Source organism: Eretmochelys imbricata, chromosome 4 (genome assembly GCF_965152235.1).
Source record: "Eretmochelys imbricata isolate rEreImb1 chromosome 4, rEreImb1.hap1, whole genome shotgun sequence".
NCBI classification, from domain to species: domain Eukaryota; kingdom Metazoa; phylum Chordata; order Testudines; family Cheloniidae; genus Eretmochelys; species Eretmochelys imbricata.
The window spans coordinates 62,916,493-62,925,759 of NC_135575.1; the positions used below are offsets into that span (position 1 = coordinate 62,916,493).

A 9,267-nucleotide genomic window follows, 5' to 3' on the forward strand; every position below is an offset into this window, starting at 1 on the left:
ACAATTGTTCTTATACCCCAAGGGTACTGTCTTGCATGATCCCATAGTGTCTATCCTAGCAACCTTTCTGTTCAACTTGCATATGAGGCTGAAGAGTGTATTGATGAGGAAACATGGGCTGTGAGGCATTCAGTATGTTGATGACATCCTGATGTATATCTCCATCACCTCTGACTCAGCCAGAACAATGGAATCAATAATCTGTTGTCTATACGAATGTGTGGTTTGGATGAAGGCTAGTTGGCTGCAACTTAATCCAGACAAGATTGAGACAATGTTGGTGGGTTGGAGAAGCAGTCAGAAGCGTTGATGTAACTTATTTTGGCCCTCCTGATTGAGGGAATAGGACTGCTATGTGTAACAAAGGTGTGTTCTTAGATAGTGGGCTGGTCCTGGATGTCAGGAGAGAGTCAATATTTCATTAAATGCCCCGATACAGATCACGCCAGTTCCAGATGATACACAAATGTAATTATCAAAAGAGCGGTGGATAATCTGAAAAAACAAAACAATAGCAAAAGAATTAAATAGTAAATACAATGCTTATCTCATACTTTTTCATTTTCAAAGTGCTTTACAAACTTAATTCTAGCTTTGCAAAGCAGTTTTCCTCTTGATTACAAAAAAGCTATTAAAGGGTAAAAAAATAAAAAAATAAAAAAACCTAGTAATCCTGCGTTGTTTTTCATTGTCTGTCTAAAAATATTTTGTCTAACATTGCTACAATGGAAAGGAATTAGAGGGGAAAATCTCTTTTTTTTTCTAGCTTGTTGCTGTATGCATATGACAGAACTTCATGAAAAAACAGCTTCCCTCTTTCCCCTGTATAATCAGTTTCAAGTATGAACAAAATGTGATCAGCTGGGAATTTAAGCAGGTATAATACATTTAAATCATTTTTGGAAAATGTCTAGCTGCCATGTTGATATAAATTATTAATTTCAACATATTACGATCAAACTGCAGCCAGGCTTCTTCTGTTTGCGCAACCTTGGGATCACAAAAATTTGCACACACATTCTGCCACATGCACATGGAGATGATAAGAATTTTAGTGTATGAACCTCATTTTTTTCCATATATGTAAATTTTATCACATATACTCATAGGTGGTTGACCTGGAAAAGTGTACATGCAAAGATGCGTACAGAAAAATGCAAAGCATATTTTAAAAGTTTGGTGCTTAGGATCCAAAAGATTCCTCTTTCAGGTCTAGTAAAAAAAAAACACTTCTACCTTTTTCATTTATGCAGCTGTGTAACATCTTTTTGATCAGGAAATGTGGTGAGGAACAAACACTTTTAGTCCATCCTCTCCTTCAGAAGTGGCATGAATGCAAAATTTACAATTTCCTTTTTCCTAGTACAAATTCCATGTTGACTTTTACTTAGATGCACCTTTTCAGTGAGAACTGGAAATTCCTTTTCATTAAAATTCTCTGTCTTGGATACAGGATCTTGATCCAGTTTTCAGAACTGTTGCCTATTAACTTAATCTTCGTAGGTAATAAAAGTCCACTTCAGACAATGTCTTTGAATACAGTGTCTTGGGAAATGAAAAAACTCTAAATAACATTTCTCTTTTTTTTTCCAAACTAAACAACTTGACCCAGAAAAATAGTCTATATATAAACAGTGGTTTATAGAACAGAAGACTTTCAACTCAGGGGGACCTATATAAAAAATACTTTATATGAGCTGAGATGCTCCATTCTCAAAAGAATAAACTAAGACAAAAATTACCCAACTCCTAATCCAAAAATAATAGGGCATAGATTTAAATGGAAGGACTGGGAATAGAAAAGTACTGAAACTACTATTCCTGTTAGTGCTGCAGTCACTGATTGTGAAAGAAAAATTTGCACAAAAGCATTGCGTCAGTGGTTGCACCAATGAGAGCTGACCGAGCAAAAGAAAAGAGACCTACTGCTGAATTGCAGCATACAGAGAAGATACTTCAAGAATAAACAGTAACTTGTGTATCCGTTTTCTAGCACAAAAATAAATATGGCAGAGGTTTGACTACGAAGGATGGTATAGTGCAGAGTAGCTAGCTGTACAGTGGGAATATTGAACAATCCTACTCATTCCAAAATCAGTGAATTTGTAGAGTGAGTGCAAGAGTTAAGGAACATTTGGAAATTGTTAGTGTGAAGCTTTGACTAAGCAGGACAGATCAAAGTGTTTGCCAGCCTGAGAGCTGGCATAGCATCAGACCTGCGTCCTTCCATTGTTTATCAGCCAAAAGATTTCCAGCTTCTGTTGACATGTTGCAGATGAGAAGACACCATGGATCCTAATGCATGAGACCAACACAAAACACTGGCACCAGAGCTGTAAGCCTCAGTAAGAAAGATAAGTACTTCATGTCTGGCTACCTAGGATTCCTATAAGATATTTTTGTGAACTTTAATAACTGTGGGCCTGTTCTTACTCCCACTGAAGTCAAGGGCAAATGACTTCAGTGGCAGCAGGATCAGATCCTGTGTGAATTAAACTGCTGTTCTGGCGGGGGGAATGTAATGTATAGCATTGCAATGTATTACTTGTACCTATATTGTGTACATGTAGAATGCAGAAAGGACTTGTTTGGATATCAGACTCTAACTTCAAAAAATAAACTAAATTGCCTTTTGCAGAATTTACAGATGTGTCTCATCCTTTCCTTTTTTGCTTATACTGTTATACTAGACATTCTGAGCAACATCATGGTCCCATGGTCCCATTTGTACAAAAATAGAGGAGGACATTGGGGAGACAAGGATATATATAGTGTTATGATATACATATAAGCACTTTTTCTTTTTGTAATTGCACCTTATAGTTAATGAAGTGGGGGAGGTCTCAGAATTTTAGGAATATACCATTAGCATCATTTGATCATGTTAAAACTTCTAACAAAGTTAAAGGCTATTAAAATCCCTCCCTGACTTAAACCAGAATTTTCAAACATCCAGAGGTATGTCTGTTAAAAAATTGGACCAGGTCTGTCACCTGTGAATTTTATGAATATTTAATTCATAGTATAAATTCACTTCAAAGACTTCTCATACTTCCAAAATAAAGCAGCGGGAATGGGAGAAAAAATCCAACAGAAATCACTACAAGAAAAAATTCAGAATGTGAATTCCTTCAGAACTAAACTTACACTGGATTTCAATTCCCTTATATTCATTTCTCTCTCTCTCTCTCTCTCTCTCAAGATGTTGAACCAAAGAAAACCAAACACAATGACTAAGCAGATCTGGCGAGTATGGATCTTCTACATGGTCATAACTGCAAATCGCTCTGAAGAAAAAGCCATGACGCAGGCGTGTCCTTCATGTGACGGCACTCATATCTGTGACTGTTCTTCAATGAATTTAAGCACCATTCCTTCAGGGCTAACAACTGATGTCACGGGGCTAAATCTCTCCTACAACAGCATAGAACATGTCAGAGAAACTGATCTGAAGCTGGGTGTGAATCTGAGAGTGCTGCTGCTGCAATCCAATCAAATTAGGACAATAGATAAGGAATCATTTATTTTCCTTGGAAAATTGGAGCTTTTGGATTTATCAGATAATAAGTTGACTCACTTGTCACCCATTTGGTTTAGACCTCTTTTTTCCTTACAGCACCTGAACATAAAGGGTAATTTATATACAACATTGGGGGAGAATCCCTTGTTTTCTAATCTCAAAAATTTGAGATATCTGCGCCTGGGGAATAACCATTCCTTTTCTGCTATACGGAAGCAAGACTTTGATGGAATTACAGTTCTAGAGCAACTTGAGATTGATGGTCAAAGGCTCAAGCAATACGGGTCAGGGAGTTTGACAACAGTTAACAGCATAAATCATACCATCATGAACATAAATGATGTTCAGGTGTTATCAGGGATGTTAGAGGATCTTACAAATTCTGCAATATGTGTAGAACTGAGACATATAGCCTTCAATACAGCTTCTGAATCTTCATTACTGGAGCCAATGAGTCGTTCTGTCATGGAGAAACTTGTGTTTAAAAATGTTTTGTTTACAGATGCAAGTGTTATCAGAGTTGTAAACATCTTGAGGCGTGCTAAACAATTTTTGGAGCTGGAAGTGGACAATTCTGTACTACAGGGGACTGGCCAATGGCATGAGCAAATTAAAGTAAACAGAGAAAGCGCCTTTAAGGTAATCACAGTACAGAGATTAGCTATCGAACAATTTTATTTGTTTTCAGATCTTCGTGGTGTGGAAAATCTTCTAGGTAACATTACCAAAGCCACAATTGTAAATACCAATGTGTTCTTGGTGCCTTGCAGCATTTCAAGACATTTTGTCTCACTCCTTTATCTTGATCTCAGTGAAAATTTGCTTGCAGATCCAAATTTAGGACATTCATCCTGTGAGGGTGCATGGCCCTTGCTGCAAACTTTCAATTTAAGTCAAAATTCATTGGGTGATTTAGAAATGACAGGGCGAAGCCTATCTCATCTAAATCACCTTACTCACCTAGATATTAGCCGAAACAATTTTGGTGAGATTCCAGAATCGTGTCAATGGCCAGAAAACCTGAAATATTTAAATATCTCAGGCACTCAAATACCCAAAGTAACAACCTGCATTCCTCAAACTCTTGAAGTTTTGGATGTTAGTAGTAATAACCTCAATGATTTTAGATTAAAGCTACCACATCTTAAAGAACTCTACATTGCAAGAAACAAATTAAAGACCTTACCAGATGCTCCATTTATTCCTAACATAGTAGCCCTGAGAATCAGCAGAAACAAATTAACCAGTTTTTCTAAGGAAGAATTTGGATCATTTAGGAAAATGGAGACACTGGATGCAGGTGACAATAATTTCATCTGTTCTTGTGAATTTCTCTCCTTCATTCAATACCAGGAGGGAATAGCTAATGTCTTGGCTAACTGGCCCGAAAACTACATCTGTGACTCTCCATCTTCTGTGAGAGGACAGCAGATAAAAGCTGCTCGGCTTTCGCTGTTTGAATGTCACAAAACTTTGGCCGTGTCCTTAATTTGCATTCTTGTGGTCTTGGTAATCCTGCTTATTGTGATCCTGGGCTATAAACTTCATGTGATCTGGTACATGAAAATGACCTGGGCTTGGCTTCAAGCAAAAAGGAAACCCAAGAGAGCATACAATCAGGACTTCTGCTATGATGCTTTTGTTTCCTACAGTGAAAGAGACTCAGAATGGGTTGAAAACTTAATGGTACAGGAACTTGAGAACGCTATCCCCCCATTTAAACTGTGCCTTCATAAACGGGACTTTGTGCCTGGGAAGTGGATCATTGACAACATCATTGACTCCATTGAAAAAAGTCATAAAACTCTGTTTGTGCTGTCGGAGCACTTTGTGCAGAGCGAGTGGTGCAAGTATGAGCTGGAGTTCTCACACTTCCGTCTCTTCGATGAGAATAATGATTCAGCAATTTTGATCCTTTTGGAGCCCATTCAGGAGCAAACAATTCCCAAAAGATTCTGTAAACTGAGGAAAATAATGAACACAAAGACCTACCTTGAATGGCCTCTTGACGAAAATCAGCAGCAAATATTTTGGAATAACTTGAAAACAGCATTAAAATCTTATGATGACTTTTAAGGCTGAACCACTAACTCAGCCACACTATACGTTTCGAAGCAGAACATTTGCTAAGCCTTTTTCCTGTTAAGAAATATTTTGTTATGCTGAGTTTTATGTCAGCGTTGTGGAGGCTTGACTGGACTGCACACTAAACTAATTATAGCTTTGTTAAATGAAGGATACCAACTGAGAACATCCAACTGTTTTAGACATTATTTGGTCTTCTGACCTTTTTGTTAATAAGTACCTAAGCACCCTGTCTGTAAAAATGCTTTTGGGAAGAGATTCTACTGAATCTGGTATGCTTTTGTAGTCTCTTTTTAACCATTCCAAAACAAATGCAGTTAGAGCGCTCTCTCTCTTTCTCTCTCGTAAAAAAGAGAGCCAACATGCTGAAACATACCACAGGATCCATTGATTACATAGTCTTGTTTGTTTTAGATACCATCACACTATTTAGAGTCATTCAACAAAAATGCAGTGGAAAAGTAGAAATTGCCCAGTTAGATAAAAATAAGATCTCTGAAGCCAGATCTTCCCACAGGTAATACCTTTCAAAGAGAATAGACTAAATATGTAACTCCAAGGGAATCAGTGGATTTACACCAGGATTGTTTGTGGCCCAGCAATTTAAGAATGAAGCAACTTGACAAATATGTCAGATACTTGGTGTGAAAACTTTGAGATGTGTCCAATCTCAAAAGTCACGGGATTGCTATGTGTACATTTTAATGGTCTATGTACTTTATAATTTCTATGTGTTTGTTATTTATGTTGTTGTAGGCACTATAAAAACACTGAAGTCATAATCCCTGTCCCGAGTAGCTTGCCCTAAAATAGTTAAACAACAGACAAAATGCTTGTGTGTGATGTTAAGTATGCGTCTTTGTTAGGTTTCCTCTCCCTCTTCCCATGTGCCCCAGCTAATCTGTTTCACTATCGCTGTCCCAGTATTACCCTTCTTTCTTTCTACCTATCCCACTAAGATATAGGTATAGTAGATTCATGTTTTTTTACAATGGGATTTGTTGCACGGATGTAATCACACCTATGTAGTGGCACCAGTGCAAACCTCATGGGCAGACACCACATTGTTGTAAAAAAGTGAGTTGCACCCACTGTAGTTTGTCATTTTGCATAACTGAGGCACCTCAAATTAGTAAACATTATTGCAACGACTGGCCATAATCTTTCTGTGCCTTAGTTCCCCATTTGTAAAATGGGAACAATAGTAGCATCTCCCAGAGAAGTTGTGAAGATAAATTCATTAACGTTTGTAAGGCACCAAATACCTTGATGACAAGCACCATGGAAAATCCTATGAGGAAATGAATAATTTTGTATTCAGTGCAGTGATTAAATGGTGTACAGTAAATTAGGCACAAGGCCTCACATTGAATTATGAGGTAGAAAAGAAATATTGAAGAGTTGCTCATTTGATGAGCAACCTTTACTCACTCATCACCTAACTTTTAAATGCTTGACTTCAGGACTTTAATACTATGTGCCTTGGTCACAGCTTGAGATACCCTGTTTAGGTTCCATCTTTCCACTCTGGAAATCCATGGGGGGATTTCCCCGTACAATTTCATTTGAAGAAGCAACAGATATGAGAATTCTAGAGTAGACTAGAAATAGAAAGAAATGGGCTTTTGCACCCAATTCAAAGATCTGGATTTGAAGAGAACTCCACCTCAGGCTTCACATAAGCTTTCTAGAAGGAATTTCAGGTATCCATCTTACGAAGCTCCATCTTACGAAGAGAGGGAAGAGCATCTTTGCCAGCAGGCTGGCTAACCTAGTGAGGAGGGCTTTAAACTAGGTTCACCGGGGGAAGGAGACCAAAGCCCTGAGGTAAGTGGGAAAGAGGGATACCGGGAGGAAGCACAGGCAGAAATGTCTGTGAGGGGAGGGCTCCTGCCTCATACTGGGAATGAGGGGCGATCAACAGGTTATCTCAAGTGCTTATATACAAATGCACAAAGCCTTGGAAACAAGCAGGGAGAACTGGAGGTCCTGGTAATGTCAAGGAACTATGATGTGATTGGAATCACAGAGACTTGGTGGGATAACTCACATGACTGGAGTACTGTCATGGATGGTTATAAACTGTTCAGGAAGGACAGGCAGGGCAGAAAAGGTGGGGGAGTAGCACTGTATGTAAGGGAGCAGTATGACTGCTCAGAGCTCCGGTACGAAACTGTAGAAAAACCTGAGTGTCTCTGGATTAAGTTTAGAAGTGTGTGCAACAAGAGTGATGTAGTGGTGGGAGTCTGCTATAGACCACCGGACCAGGGGGATGAGGTAGATGAGGCTTTCTTCTGGCAGCTCACGGAAGCTACTAGATCGCATGCCCTGATTCTCATGGGTGACTTTAATTTTCCTGATATCTGCTGGGAGAGCAATACTGCGGTGCATAGACAATCCAGGAAGTTTTTGGAAAGCGTAGGGGACAATTTCCTGGTGCAAGTGCTAGAGGAGCCAACTAGGGGGGGCGCTTTTCTTGACCTGCTGCTCACAAACCGGGTAGAATTAGTGGGGGAAGCAAAAGTGGATGGGAATCTGGGAGGCAGTGACCATGAGTTGGTTGAGTTCAGGATCCTGACGCAGGGAAGAAAGGTAAGCAGCAGGATACGGACCCTGGACTTCAGGAAAGCAGACTTCGACTCTCTCAGGGAACAGATGGCCAGGATCCCCTGGGGGACTAACTTGAAGGGGAAAGGTGTCCAGGAGAGCTGGCTGTATTTCAAGGAATCCCTGTTGAGGTTACAGGGACAAACCATCCCGATGAGTCGAAAGAATAGTAAATATGGCAGGCAACCGGCTTGGCTTAACGGTGAAATCCTAGCGGATCTTAAACATAAAAAAGAAGCTTACAAGAAGTGGAAGGTTGGACATATGACCAGGGAAGAGTATAAAAATATTGCTCGGGCATGTAGGAATGAAATCAGGAGGGCCAAATCGCACCTGGAGCTGCAGCTAGCGAGAGATGTCAAGAGTAACAAGAAGGGTTTCTTCAGGTATGTTGGCAACAAGAAGAAAGCCAAGGAAAGTGTGGGACCCTTACTGAATGAGGGAGGCAACCTAGTGACAGAGGATGTGGAAAAAGCTAATGTACTCAATGCTTTTTTTGCCTCTGTTTTCACTAATAAGGTCAGCTCCCAGACTGCTACGCTGGGCATCACAAAATGGGGAAGAGATGGCCAGCCCTCTGTGGAGATAGAGGTGGTTAGGGACTATTTAGAAAAGCTGGATGTGCACAAGTCCATGGGGCCGGACGAGTTGCATCCGAGAGTGCTGAAGGAATTGGCGGCTGTGATTGCAGAGCCATTGGCCATTATCTTTGAAAACTCGTGGCGAACCGGGGAAGTCCCGGATGACTGGAAAAAGGCTAATGTAGTGCCAATCTTTAAAAAAGGGAAGAAGGAGGATCCTGGGAACTACAGGCCAGTCAGCCTCACCTCAGTCCCTGGAAAAATCATGGAGCAGGTCCTCAAAGAATCAATCTTGAAGTACTTGCATGAGAGGAAAGTGATCAGGAACAGCCAGCATGGATTCACCAAGGGAAGGTCATGCCTGACTAATCTAATCGCCTTTTATCATGAGATTACTGGTTCTGTGGATGAAGGGAAAGCAGTGGATGTATTGTTTCTTGACTTTAGCAAAGCTTTTGACACGGTCTCCCACAG

The 9,267-nt window shown here is 39.9% G+C and overlaps 1 protein-coding gene across 1 annotated transcript; it reads left to right on the forward strand.

The window, feature by feature from the left end:
• The first annotated feature begins 3,202 nt into the window (after positions 1–3,202).
• On the forward strand, positions 3,203–6,359 carry LOC144264079 (toll-like receptor 2 type-2). Its single transcript, XM_077815405.1, has one exon. It carries the CDS (start codon positions 3,203–3,205, stop codon positions 5,594–5,596), a length of 2,394 nt encoding a protein of 797 aa, XP_077671531.1. The 3' UTR covers positions 5,597–6,359.
• Positions 6,360–9,267: the final 2,908 nt, after the last annotated feature.

Bases quoted from the DNA above. Each gene is read 5' to 3' on its own strand.
- LOC144264079 (XM_077815405.1), top strand. From the start codon at position 3,203: ATGTTGAACCAAAGAAAACCAAACACAATGACTAAGCAGATCTGGCGA.